General features: G+C 55.7%; 1 protein-coding gene across 4 annotated transcripts in view; it reads left to right on the top strand.

The window, feature by feature from the left end:
- The window catches only part of LTBP2 (latent transforming growth factor beta binding protein 2), a 106,243-nt gene that overhangs the window by 71,700 nt on the left and 20,315 nt on the right, over positions 1–14,228 (top strand). For 3 of the 4 annotated variants that reach the window (XM_065940775.1, XM_065940774.1, XM_065940773.1), the window contains exons 10-17: positions 2,701–2,823; positions 4,498–4,662; positions 4,934–5,149; positions 6,239–6,258; positions 6,649–6,754; positions 7,675–7,788; positions 10,185–10,313; positions 11,054–11,182. In XM_065940775.1, the coding sequence (XP_065796847.1) occupies positions 2,701–2,823; positions 4,498–4,662; positions 4,934–5,149; positions 6,239–6,258; positions 6,649–6,754; positions 7,675–7,788; positions 10,185–10,313; positions 11,054–11,182 (1,002 nt within the window). The remainder of the gene's footprint in view (positions 1–2,700; positions 2,824–4,497; positions 4,663–4,933; positions 5,150–6,238; positions 6,259–6,648; positions 6,755–7,674; positions 7,789–10,184; positions 10,314–11,053; positions 11,183–14,228) is intronic. The other variant, XM_065940772.1, reaches the window with a different exon arrangement.

Genomic DNA, 14,228 nt, shown 5'->3' with positions numbered 1-14,228 from the left:
GTTGATCTCACTGTTTGGGATGGGAACCCTCATCTCTGTACCTGTACGTACTGTCCCTATTGTCTCCATCCTTGTCTCCTACTTCCACGGGCTAATCTGGGGGTATTGCTATGAGCTGCATACATTGCACTAGGTGTTAGTTCATAGTGATGGACAAGACACAGTCACTGTCCCAGGTGAAGACATATGCCTTAACAACTTCACACAATGAGAGAAGTGCTCTCAAGAGGAAGAGGCACTGGGGGCTATGGCATCCTTTCCAGACTGGAAGATCAGGGAAGGCTCCAGGTGATACCGGGCTTCCCTGATAACTCAGTGGATAAAGAATCTGCCTGCAATGCAGGAGACACTGGTTTGATTCCTAGGTCGGGAAGATCCACTGGAGAAGGGATAGGCCACCCACTCCAGTATTCTTGGGCTTCCCTCGTGGCTCAGCTGGTAAAGAAACCACCTGCAATGCAGTGATATCTGACCTAGACTTTAAAAATAAGTGTGCTGTGTTGTGTGCTAAGTCACTTCAGTCATGTCCAACTCTTTGCAACCCCGTGGACTGTAGCTCTCCAGGTATCTCTGTCCATGGGATTCTCTAGGCAAGAATACTGGAGTAGGTTGCCATTTCCTCCTTCAGTGGATCTTCCCGACCCAGGGATCGAACCTGCATCTCTTGGGTCTGCTGCATTGGCAGGCAGATTCTTTACTACTAGTGCCACCTGGGAAGTGGAGTAGGGTTGGCCATCTAAAAAGGGACATGGGGATTACAGGCCGAGGAACCAGCATGAGCCAAGGAGCAGTTTGGGCTGGCTGGAGTACCGCCAGTGTATCCACAGGAGATAACACAGGCTTCCCAGGGTCTCACCAGAGCCACCGGTTCAGCCACAGGCTTTTGGAAAATGGTGGCGAGCCTTGGGTACCCGGTGAGGGTTTAGAGGCTCCCTCTAGGAGGTGATGGGGAGCCCAGAAGCTTCTCAAGCAGATGGGAGGCTGCTCAGATTTGTGTTTAGATGTCACTCTGTCCGCAGTCTGGAGGCAAATGGATCAGTTCCCCTTCTCAGTTCCCCCTCCCCAAGTAGAACATCCAGCAAGGAGTAGCTCCCCTTGGTGCCCAAGCTGGGTCATCTTTCGGCATCTTTATTCCTGTGCCCAGTGCCTACTCCTCCCAAAGGCTTCAGGCAAGCAGATGGCTCTGGGCTGCCGAGTATTACCTGCGGGCCCTGGAGCTGGGTGCCCATCACATATCTTCTATGTTCACCATCGTCAACAAAGGTGCCATCACCAGGAGAGCTTCTGACATCTTGGGGTGTGAGGGTTGGGATTTCCCCTGCCCTCCTCCCAGTGCCTGCCTCCAGCCTCTCACCTCCTCTTTCTTTCTGAGAAGTTCTCAGCAACTGCAGCTTGGAAGTTGCCATTCTGCAGCTTCTCGCTATGAACGTGACCCTGGGATCTTGGGTCCAGCAGAGATGCTTCGGGGTCTCTCAAGGAAGACTGAATAGGAGGCACTGGGCACCATTCATCTCCCAAGCCAGTTCAGTTCAGTTCAGTCGCTCAGCCGTGTCCGACTCTTTGCGATCCCATGGACTACAGCATGCCAGGCTTCCCTGTCCATCACCAACTCCCAGAGCTTACTCAAACTCATGTTCATTGAGTCGGTGATGCCATCCAACCATCTCATCCTCTGTGGTCACCTTCTCCTCTCACCTTTAATCTTTCCCAGCATCAGGGTCTTTTCAAATGAGTCAGCTCTTCACATCAGGTGGCCAAAGTATTGGAGTTTCAGCTTCAACATCAGTCCTTCCAATGAACTTTCAGGACTGATTTCCTTTAGGATGGACTGGTTGGATCTCCTTGCAGTCCAAGGGACTCTCAAGAGTCTTCTCCAACACCACAGTTCAAAAGCATCAATTCTTCTGCGCTCAGCTTTCTTTATAGTCCAACTCTCACATCCATACATGATTACTGGAAAAACCACAGCCTTGACTATACGGACCTCCTCATTACTTCCCAGGATGCCACTTACTAGCTGAGCAACTTCGGGCAAGTCACTCATGGAGCCTCAGTTTCCTCATTTGTAAAATGAGGCCACATGGACCTACTTGATAAAATTGTGAGAAGTAAATAAGATATCATGTGCAAGGGCTTCCCAGGTGGCACAGTAGTAAAGAATCTGCCTGCCAGTGCAGGAGATGCAGGTTCAGTCCTTGGGTCAGCAAGATCCCCTGGAGTAGGAAATGGCAACCCACTTGCCTGGAGAATCCCAGGGACAGAGGAACCTGGTGGGCTCCAATCCACGGGGTCACAAAGAGCCAGACACAACTGATCGACTGAGCACACGCACACACACACATACACACATACACACACACATCATATACAAACCATCTGGTGTGGTCCCTGGCATGCTAGGCACTCAATGAACACTAGCTGTTAACATTATGACCATAATCACCAGTTCCTGGACCCAGTGATTTGCAATGTTTATCTAATTTTATCCCTCTAATGGGACTACATGGTGGTTACTATTATTATCCCCACTTTACAAATAAGAAATTGAGGCCCAGTGAGAGGGATCACACTGAGTAAACAGCTCTCTTATTGCTGCTCTTCTACTTGGAGAATCATAGCAGAGCTTTACCTGGGTTCCTCCCCTCCATCAGGAGCGAGTGGGGTGGAGTGGGCACCTGGTCATGTCCCCGCTCCCCGCAGATGTCAACGAGTGCCTGACGCTGGGCCTGTGTGAGGACTCGGAGTGCGTGAACACGAGGGGCAGCTACCTCTGTACCTGCAGACCCGGCCTCCTGCTGGATCCGTCCAGGAGCCGCTGTGTGTGTGAGTGCAGGGAGGGGCCGGGTGGGGGTGCTGGGGGGCGAGATGGGGCCCTCGGGGTCCACAGGCCAGGCTGAGAGCAGAAATGCCCCCAGACCCCAGGCTGCCGCTCCACCTAGGACTGGGCCCCAACAAACACCCTCTGCTTCATCCTACTGGGATGGAGACAGTCACTGCTTCTCTTTTGGCTTCAGGCGTTTCTTTGAAGGCTTTGCAGTTTGGGATTTTCTACCTCCTCTGTTTTTCTCTAATCATTGCTGTCCCATCTGTTGCCTCATCTGCTTTGGGGGGATGTGCGTTGCTGTGATGCCTCGCTGAGCAGTGGCTGCCTCTTCCAGCGCCTGAGCCTAGGTACCTGGGCTCTTCGCTGCAGACCTTTCTTTTAAGAGCCTCCTTTCTCTTTAGAGCCTGCCCATCGTAGGAAGAGCTTGCCAGCCCCAGGGCCTTTCCGTAAATCCCGTGGTCCCCATGTCTGGACGTGCTCTGCATCTGTGAGCACGGATGTGCCACTAGTCATATCAGCATTGTGTGTGTGCCTGTGTGTACACTCAGGCAGCTGTTTCCAGGGACCTCTGTGGTGTCCAGCTGGGAGAGGCCCAGGCTAGCAGTCGCCTGCCCATGACCCCCCTTCCCCCCTCCCCCGCTTGCCACTCCCCATGGCAGAACTGACACCGCAGCCCAGACCAGTACTGAATAAAACCAGTTTCAACTGGACTCTGCAAAGTAGCAACCCAGCTCAGATCGGCCACCCAAGGCTCAACAAAGCTCCTTGTGGCCTGCCAAACCCTTAGTCTGTGAACTGCCAAGTTCACTGGGTCTGGGAGACCGCAAGATAGACAGACTCACAAGAGGGAGGGGAGTACCCTTGCAAGGGGGAGACTGGACCCAGTGTCCCCAGGCGAGGAGATAATAAGAGGAGACAGCAAAGGATGAGGGGATACAGAGTGGGGAGAACATGTCAGAAAGAGTTGATGGTCACTTATTTATTAATGCTGGAAAGAGACCCTCCAGGCAGGGAGGCAGAGATGGCCCTGGCTGTTGTTCTCTAAGCCCAGTGTGGCTCACATTCACTGCAGTCCAGAGGATTTGATTCATGAATCTAGTCCTCCATCCGTCCATCAGCAAGCATTGACTGAGCACCCACTTGCCCCAGACACTACCCAGGTTGCCTGGCTGTGAAGATGACCGAGGCAGGGCCCCTGTCCTCAAAGCTCCTCAAAGATCTCATGTCCACTCATCTACCCAGGAAGACCCTGTGGCCCTCAGGGCACACCGCTCCCCATGTGTGCGCCCCAGGATGGCTTTTGTCAACCCCGTAGACTGAGAATCTGAGGCAAGCAGGCGCATCCCTTCCCTGCTCTCAGCTTTCCCACGTGAGGGTGGGCATCCAGGCCCCTCAAACAGATAACCTGAGGAGGGGCTGAAGCATTCCTGCAGCCACTCTCCCTCGTGTTCTGTGAGCACTTTCAGGGCCCCAACTTCTACACCGAGACACAGGCCTGGCTGATCTGAGCCCCCGTGGCCAGCCACTCCACCATCCTCTGCCTTTCCCCTCCTGCTGACTTCCTGCCCGCCCCCCACCTGTCCACCCTCACCTACCCACCCTCACCTGTCCACCCCACCTCCTCCTGCCCACCCCCTCCTGCCCACCCTCACCTGCCCCTGTGCCCACTGCAGCGGACAAGGCCGTCTCCATGCAGCAGGGGCTGTGCTACCGGCTGCTGGGGCCCGGCACCTGCGCCCTGCCTTTGGCCCAGCGGATCACCAAGCAGATATGCTGCTGCAGCCGAGTGGGCAAAGCCTGGGGCAGCCTGTGTGAGAAATGCCCCCTGCCTGGCACAGGTAACCCTTTGTCCCCGTCTCAGCCCCGGCCACCGAGCTGCTTCCTCCACGCAGTGGCCACTGTCTGCCCCTGCCCCCCATCCCCGCCCCAGGCCTAACCTAAGGCCAGAGACCCTGAGTCTTCCCCCCTGACCCACTCCTTAACCCAACCTGGGGCCCCTCCCTCCTCGCTGCCACTTTGCCCTGTCCCCCAGGAGGGAGGGAAGGGAGGACTCTGGCTTCCTGTGGGAACAGCAGCCCTCAGCTGGTCCTCTGACCCTTGAACTCGCAGAGGCCTTCAGGGAGATCTGCCCTGCGGGCCACGGCTACACCTACTCGAGCTCAGACATCCGCCTGTCCATGAGGAAAGCTGAGGAGGAGGAACTGGCCCGGCCCTCGAGGGAGCGTGGCCCGAAGCGCAACGGGACCCTGCCCAGGCCAGCAGAGAGGCAGCCACTGCGGGCAGCCACCAGCACCTGGGTGGAGGCGGAGACCGTCCCCGACAAGGGTATCTGGTTTGGGGAGGAGGTCAGAGGGCTTCCCCGCCCCCTCAGGTTACAGCCCCTCAAAGAGCCGTGGGGTGTTTACCCTGGGCCCATGGCGTCCCACCTCGGGGGCATTAGGAAAGGGAGTTGGAAACGCAGCACGGCCTTGGGAACCTGCTCTCACGGCCTGGCCCGATGGAAAGACCACACCTCCTCCTTTGGGGTCAAGAGGTGCCCGTGTCCCAGAGAGCTGCTGGTGGGGGCTCCATAGCACCATCTGCCCCCTTACTGCCACTGAGCCTGCCTTGCCATCCCCTGACCCTGCCACACTGCTTCTGGGGCTGGCGCTGGCTCCTGGAGGAGCTATCAGGTGCATTCTAGGGAATCTGGGGGCGTCGGATCCCCTCCCATGGCCTTAGCGTCAGAGTACTGGCTCCAGCTCAACTGCCTTGGGCCCAGGAGGCGTGGGGCTGGAAAGATACGGGGCTTGAGGCACCCCTGGAAGGTGCCCTGGGAAACCATGCAGAAGGCACCCCTGGGTTACTGGTAGCATGGAGTACAAGGGCATATTAGGACAGGGAGAACTATGTGATGAGCAAAGTGCTCTGCTAATCAGGGACAGACTGACAGGGCAGTCAGGCAGAGCCCCAGTCACCATGGTAACTGGGCGCTGGCCAAGAGCAATACCCCACTTCCTAGAACTGTCACCTTGCCCTGTAGCCTGGGCCCAGGGCACAGCAATCCTGTGTGGCCAGGAGGCTTGGGAGGGAGGAGGCAGCAGCTCAAGGAGGGTTGCAGTGAGGACAGAAAGGGCAGACTGGCCCAGAGCGGGTGGGAATCCTGTCGCCAGTGGCGTTCAAGGAAAGCCAGAGGTTTCCTCTCACCAGCTGACCACCTTCTAGACCCCCCAGACCAAGGATCCTGGGATCTGGGTTGGCCAGTCCTGGAAGGGTGGCAGGGGCAGGTAAGACGAGTCAGAGCTCTCTCTGCCACCGGGCCTGCTGTGGACAAAGTAGGGAGGTCACAGAGTGAACCAGCCCTGGCCGTGGGGGGCGGGAGCAGGCAGCCTTATGTGTCCTCGCTGAGCTCACGCTCTCACCTTTCCTCCCTAGGTGACTCTCAGGCCGGCCAGGTGAGTGAGTCATCCCACCAAGAAGCTGGGCAAAGGTGGCAGAGACTGGGACCTGGTATAGTGCTGAGGCTGCAGGGCAAAGTCACATGACGGGGGGAAGGGAGAACGATCCAGTGTACGTAGGATTTTTACTTACAGAGAAGCGAAAGTGGAGAGTTGATCCCAAGACCCAGTTGTACCCTAAAAGAAGTAATAATCGCAGCTCTGGTTTTTCCGGCAGCCTCGGTGCAAGTTCTGTCATTCGAGAAGGTCGGGGGCGGGGGGAGCCCTTCAGAAAGTGAGCAGGAATGTGTCCTGTTAGCCCTGACTGTGGCTCAGACTTGCATCACAGCCTAGAGGTCTAGAACTGTGTCCTAAGTCATTTCAGTCATGTGACCCCATGGACTGTAGCCCACCAGGCTCCTCCATCCATGGGATTCTCCAGGCAGTGAGAGATCTTCTCCCGTTTCTGTGCAGGTGACAACCAGCGTTACCCAGCTATCCACCTCAGTCCCAGGTGAGTGCCTCCTCCTAGTGGCGCCCAGGAAACAAAGGGAGGGAAGGAAAGACTTTAACTAGGAGTAGCGATAGTACACGTGAGCTGATGCCAGAGGTTCGGATCAGGTGAGGTTGCGGGTGATGTGAGAGGTGAACGTTTTTCCTGGGAGCTCTGTACACCTAAGGTGTTAGAAGGTCAGTGAAAGACACCACCATGCCTTGCGAATACCTCCCCAGCTGCAGCACTCGCTCTGCTCTTCATGGTACTGAGACCAAAAGGAAGCAAAGAGGAATAAAAGAGACCAAAGAGGAAGAGCTGGCTGAGGCGGGGGCAGGTCAAGTTCAGAGGGCCCTGCTCCCAGGCCTGCCTTCCTTCAGGAGATGGTTAGAGCTTTGCAGAGCCCATCAGGAGATGGTTAGAGCTCCAAAGAGCCCAGCCGGCTGGCTGGGGACAGGACACTGTTCAGAAGTCAGCTTTAGCTTCTTCTACTGTGAAGTAGACACGAATGCCTGCCCCGCTGCCTCTTAAGGCAGGTGAGATGTTGGTGTTGGAGGCAGAGCTCTGTAACTCTGAAGTGTTTTGCAAGCAGCAGGAGAAAGCTGAAGTAGGCCCCGTCTTCAGCTTGTCTCCAACAAGCGAGCGGTCGTGGACGAGTGGCTGTTCCCGCAAGCCTCTGCCTCCTCCCCTGCGAAGCGGAGGGTGAGACTAGGTGCGTTCTTAGAGTCTCTGACTGTTTGGAACCAAGTGGAGTTTCAGGAGACTAGGAGGCAGAGGGGATGACCCGCCCAGGCTCCAGCCTTTGTCCTCGGAGCCTGACGGCAGGGAGGAGGGAAGGTCACTGCTGGGCAGCTCTGGAGGGAATGCTGCCCAGGAGGTAGGAAAGTGGGCAGTCCAGGGGCCAAGGCCCACCTGCACCCCCACCCCTCTTCCCACCACAGGAGCTGCCCCGGGAGGACCAACGCCGTCAATGCCTGAACAGGGGATCCCAGAGGCCACAGAAGAAGCACAAGTGACTGCCCCCACCGATGCGCTGGTGACCCCGGCGCCCTCAGGTATGTGCAGCAGCTCCTCGAGGTGCTCCCGGCTGTCCCCCCAGATGCACAGGGCTCAGTGGACTCCTGCTGGGGTCAGCACCCCGGCTGCTTCCCACAGAGGGCACAGGGCGCCCCTAGTGACCAGAGGAGTCCTGTCTGGAGCACCAGGCAAGCCAGGCAGGAGAAAGAGAAGGGAGAGTTCACCTTCCAGGAGAACCCAGGGGACCCTCTCCAGGAAGGGGTGCCCATGGGGCCTCCAGGATCCCGACTCTTCCAGGCTGTTGACCCCGAGTTGGCTGAGGGCCCTGGCAGCGGGCAGCCTCCTTCCCATGGGGAGGGCCGACTTTCAGGAGGGAAAGTGGTTCTATGTCTAAGGTTGTTTGGCTGCCTGGGAGCCTGCGTCCCCGGCTCTGGCCACTGCAGCGGTGAGGGGGTGTGGTGCGGGGGAGAGCCCTGGCATACCCACCTTGCTCTGGAATGCGCCCTCCTCAAAGCCTCCTTGTCTGGGGACTTGGTTCCAGAGAAGCAGGGCTGGTGCTGGCACAGCTGCTCCCTGCTCACGTGTGTGCTCACGTGTGCACTCACGTGTGCATATGTGCTCGCGTGTGTGCTCGTCTGTGTGCTCACATGCGCATGTGTGCTCACGTGTGTGCTCACATGTGTCCATGTGTGTTCATGTGTGTGCTCATGTGCATGCGATCACATGTGTGTGCTTGTATGTGGTCATGTGTGTGCTCACATGTGCATGCTCATTTATGTGCACTCACATATGTGCTCGTGTGTGTGCTCACGTGTGTGCTCATGTGTGTGCTCACATGTGTGTCCTCACATGTGTGTGTGCTCACGTGTGTGTGTGTCCATGTCTGTGCTCGTTTGTGTACCCCCATAAGTGCCCTCGTCAGAACCTTGCTGCTTCTAACCTCATAGACTGAGGTCACCTCGGGGTGAGGGATATTTCTTTCAGCAAAGGGAGAGACCCTGCAGGTTGAGGAAACAGTCCAGAGAGTGAACTGGGCTGGGAGTTTGGCCTTCCTAGGCCTGAACCAGGGCGTCTCCGCTGCCCTCCCCAGGACCCCTCTTCTCTGGCTCAGTGCACTGCTCCAGGGAGTGTCCTAGGCCCCCCTCCACCCAGCAGGCAAGACGAGCTGGGTTCAGGGGCGGAGCTGGGACGTCAGCTATGTGGGGACGCAACCACCACACCCGCCCCGCACACAGCCCAGAACCTTTCTCCTGGTCCCTTTCCCCCCTTGGCATCCCCAGCCTTACCTCTTGGGGAGGACACGTAGCTCCTGGTTGGAGGTCCTCCTGAGCCCCCAGGCTGACACAAACTCGGAGCCAGGCCAGGGGCAGGGTAGCCCCACACACAGGCCAGTGTGGGCATTCAGTTCAGTTCAGTCTCGCAAACACTGTGAAGCCCCGTTATGCACCAACACAGGCACATCCTGGCCCATTCCCTGGGGTCTCCGAGGGTTTCCTCAGTGCTGTGGGGCAGGGCGGGGAGCCTGGGTGTGTAGGCTTCGGGTTAAGACTTACAGTGAAAGCTTCTCTCATTCATTCAGTCATCTGTTCATTCAGCGTGTTTTAAGTGCCAGGTACTTTTCTAGTGTTAAGGACACAAGTTCAAAAGAGCTATACTCTCTGCCCTCAATGCAGCCTCAGCCCTGAGTCCTTGTGAGTCTCCAAACTGTTTCTGAATTCAGTATCTGTCTCCCGCTTTCTACCCCATTACCACCACCCAGGGAAGTCCGTGTTTAATTCATTTCGGTGGGTTTCTAGGGGCCCCTGTGCCTCCCCTCCCACCCTAGTCCATCTGCCACTTTCCTGCTTTTCTAATCAAGGTGGTATATGAGAGGCGTGGTCTTCCTGAGATGGCTCTGATCGCACCCCGACTCCCATGACCCCCTTTCTTACCAGCCTGTCTCAGTGTGGCATTCAAGGCCCTGCTTAGCTGGGCCCCAGCCCACGTCTACCCTCATCGCCTGGCAGTTTTCCCAAGACCCTGCTCACCAGATCTGTCTGCCTGTCTGGGAGAAACTGGGCAAGGTGTACCAGGGGAGGGAAGCCCTCACTCTGGGGTGAGAACTGACCCTGTATTCAGGATGAGGTCAGCCTGGGGGCCTCAGGGGCGGAGGCCCTTTGCTGGGACGTGGGACACAGGTTACTGGAGCCCCTGGGTCTCGGTCAGAAGGATGCACTACAGCATGCTCCATCCTGGTAGGGCTCGGGTCCCTGGAAGAGGGGCCGTGCGTGGAATCTTACACAAGGCCTCGCTATACGTGGATGTGGGAGGGCCCGGCCAAGGCTGGGGTGAGGCTCCTGTGCTCGCGTGCCCTGCCCCCACCCTCCCCCCATCCCAGCCCACTGCCCTCACCCGGCCCACCCCGCCACAGCCTCAGCTGTGCTATCTCCCACAGGCATTGACAGATGTGCTGCTGGGGCCACCAACATCTGTGGCCCGGGCACCTGCGTGAACCTCCCGGATGGATACAGATGCATCTGCAGCCCCGGGTACCGGCTACACCCCAGCCAGGCCTACTGCACAGGTGTCCACGCGGGCAGCCGGGGCTCATTCGGTGGCTGGGGTGGGAGGGGCCGGGCTGGGGGCCAGTCCAGAGGCTAAGGCAACCGAAAGTCCAAGCAGTGCTGTGTGGTTGATGGGCAGAGGAGCCACAGTTCCCGTGGACAAAGCTAACCTTGACAATGGGGGAGGCTGGTCTCTGGATATACCACCTGAGGAGTCTTCAGGAGAGTGGGAAGAACCCCTGGGCCTTGGAGCCCAGAAAAAAAACACCTTTTACTTGGAGCCCTCCACTCTGAGATCAACCCACCCCTCAAACTGGCCATCTCACTGTCTGCATAGCAGACCGAAGCCTGAGCTGCTGTCTCCACCACGGCCATTCCCAGGGGAGAGATTTGGAGGCACAACACGTAAATCATCCAGTGTGGGCCTGATTCACTCCCCCAGCATTTTATACAAGGGAGACACATCCACTGTGCCTTGAAGGAGAAAGGAAATGATCATGGGGCCCTAGGGAACAGGGACATGGGGCAGAGAAGGGGGTGCGGAGCCACTGCCCCAGGCCCTTGGTTCCTGAAAGAGCCCAATGGACAGACTTCAAGGTCCCCAGGCTCAGAGATTTTTCATCTCTCCAGCCTCCTCTGCTCCCTCAGCCCCTCCTTGCCCCACAGCACCATCCCCTATCCAGCCCTTAGCATGGCAAGTGGCTCACAGGTACCCAAAGGAAGGCCTCCCTGACTGCCCTCCCCATCTCCCTCTGCTCAGATGACAATGAGTGTCTGAGGGACCCCTGCAAGGGAAGGGGACGCTGTGTCAACCGCGTGGGCTCCTACTCCTGCTTCTGCTACCCTGGCTACAAGCTGGCCACCTCGGGGGCCACGCAGGAATGCCAAGGTAAGCTGAGCCGCCCTTGCTCCTGGAAGGGGTACAGGACCCCACAGGTAGTGTTTGGGTGGAGGAGGGTCCAGGCATTTGCAGCACCTAGTCACAGCACTACAGTGTGGGGAATGCGGGGACCGAGACCAGGGCTCAGACCTGGACCTGGGAGGAAGCAGAACCTACATTGAGGCTGAGGTCACTGAGACCAGATGGAGGGGTACGAATCTGAAAGGCAGTAAAATATTCACCAGCACTCCAAGAAACTGTGATGGGAGCCAAGAGTGTGAGGGGAAACCCCGGGACACGGCTGGAGATGAAGACAAGCAGCCAGGTCGCCAAATTCTGAGTGACAAGGAGCTTCTTTCCTGTTGGGTACAGAGGGTGACCTGTGAGGACACCAGCTGGGACTCCAGGCAGCCTGGGGATCAGGGGCGCCTTTGCTGGGAGATGCCTGCAAGCTTTAAGCTTCCCTGGGAAGCTCTGCATGGGGCCTTTCCAACAAAGGCCCTTTAATATGCAGCATTTGTGCCGCATGTGAAACTCTCCGCTTACATTTTTACTAACGAGTTTACAGAGAGTGGGATACAGTGCCCTAAGACTCATAACCCAGTCGGAATCCTTCACCTGGAGAATGGCCCTGCTGTTCTCAAGACTCTCGTTTCTGGTTCTGGCCTGGGAGCCGTGTGAGCTCTAGGAGAACTGCACTGAGTAAGGCGTGGACTCTGGCACTGTGGAATGAGGATGCACTGGTTCCATATGGAAGAAAGTCTGAAGGTTTCCCACAGGGATGTTCGAGTGAGGCCAGAATAATAATAGCTACCGTTTAACGAGCTGTTCTCATGTGCCAGCGCCATCGTGAGCCCTTTATTTTGTGACGCTCATCATCCCACCCAACCCCATGCAGTAGAAACCCTTATCCCCATTTCACAGTTTAACAAACTGAGGCTCAGAGAGGTGAATTGAAACACCCAGAGACCTCACACCTAGAGCCGTGGCTGAGCTGGAAGCAGAATCAAAATCGTCCTGGCCCCAAAGCATGGTTTGCTTCCAACACCCTCCCTCACACACACACACACGGTGAAGGAAAAGTGGAAGCGGAGGGTATTTCAGGGGAAGGGAAGCGCTTCTGCAGAGGGCAGAGCCGTGAACAAGCCTGGCGCGCTCTGGGAATAACGATAAATCCAGAGTGACGGGAGCGCCCGGTATGTGGAGGAAGTGGCGGGAACCGACGCCAGTTTGCTGTGTCTTGAGCGCCAGGCTAAAGTGCTTGGTCGCCGTCCCACAGACAGTGGCCGCCAGCAGAGGTCTGCAAGCAGAGGGCGGCGGTGCGGTCAGCTGGCTCCCAGGGAGGTGACTCAGGCAGCAGTGCTCAGAACAGCCTGGCGTGATCGAGGGGAGAGGCCTGGGGGCTAAGGGGCTTCTCCGGTGGGCTTTGCGGCCTTGGCAAGTGCTATGCGCTGGAGGCACTGCTCCCTGCAGGCCCAGCCCAAGGTGCTGGCCCGGCACAGGCGGTGGCTGCTACAGGGAAGGGTGTGACCAGGTCTGACCCAGACAAGCGGTCCTGCCGCGTGCCAGCCTGGGTGTCTGGAGGTCTCTGCCAGCCTGACAGCTGCAGGAGGAGGCTGGAGGCTCAAAGTCAGCTCTCAGAGCTTCTCCAACAGGGCTTGGCTGCCACCTGATGAGGCCTCACCTGAAAACATCTACTTTCTAAATGTTGCTGCTCTCGTAAAAGAGTATCTCCTTATTTTAAATATTTTTATTTATAAATTATTTCATTAATTTATATAATTAATAGAAACCATTACAATTTCTAGAACAAATTATTTGACTATTAAATATTTGAGCTTCCCCAAGGGCTCAGTGGTAAAGTATCTGCCCGCAATGCAGGATACCCAGATTCGATTCCTGGGACAGGAAGATCCCCTGGAGGAGGAAATGGCAACCCACTCCAGTATTCTTGCCTGGAGTATCCCATGAGCAGAGGAACCTGGTGGGCTACAGTCCATAGGGTAATAAAAAGTCAGACATGACTGAGCAATAATTAGTATTAAATAATAGTTTTAATTAAATAATTAAAATAACACTTGCTTTACTAGTAAATATGAGCATCTCTTCGTGTGTTAGCCGTTGGGTTTCCTTACCTAGAAATTGCTTGTCCTCATCTTTTGCTCAGTTCAGTGGTCATTCCTGTTTTTCCTTGTGGCTGTTTAGGAGTTCCTTATATGTTCCAGATACTTGCCTGGGTTTAGATATGATAATTTTTACCTCTGCCCATTGACCTTATCCACGAATCCTTCTTTGAACAGAAATTCATAGTTCTGGTGCATAGAAATTCACCTTTTTGCTTTATTTTTATGCTTTGAGGTATTTATATAAAAATTTTTTCCCCACTGTAAGTCACAAATATAGTCTACACCTTCCTTTATTACAGTTACAGTTTTGCCTTTCATGACATGTTCTTTTTATTTATTTATCTAATTTAGTTATGTATTTTATTTATTTGGTTGTGCTGGGTCTTAGTTGTTGCATGTGGGATCTAGTTCCCTGATCAGGGACCCAACCCTGGCCTCTCACTTTGGGAGCACGAAGTCTTAGCCACTGGATCACCAGGGAAGTCCCTCACAACATGTTTTAATGCATCTGGAGTCCATCCTTGTATGGGCGTTAAAACTGAGTCTTTTCCATTTCCATTTTTCTCCATAGAACAAATCAGTTTTCCAAGCCTTATTCATCCAGCAGTCATCCTGGCCCCAGCAGTTCCTGAGTCCTTTAGCAAGTTTCCTTTCCTCTTCCACTGGGAATAGAGCTTCCCAAAGTGAGGACCGGTTATTTCAGAATTGCCTGGAGAGCTATTAAAATGCAGGTTCCTAGGCCCACCCCAGTACTACTGGGTCAGAATCGCTGGACGTGGGCCTCGGAGTGCACATTTTACCACTCTGCACTGAAGTGTTATGAGGTATTGCTCAGATGAAAACACTGTCTGAAAACAAGTGCTTATTATTCCACTCATGCAATAGGTACTTTGGGGGTTCTGGGCTAGGCACTAAGGGCCTGGGAATAA

The sequence above is a fragment of the Muntiacus reevesi genome, chromosome 7 (genome assembly GCF_963930625.1).
Source record: "Muntiacus reevesi chromosome 7, mMunRee1.1, whole genome shotgun sequence".
In the NCBI taxonomy this organism is placed as follows: Eukaryota; Metazoa; Chordata; class Mammalia; order Artiodactyla; family Cervidae; genus Muntiacus; species Muntiacus reevesi.
Note: the sequence above shows the minus strand (reverse complement) of the source record. Positions and strands in the feature narration are given on the sequence as shown.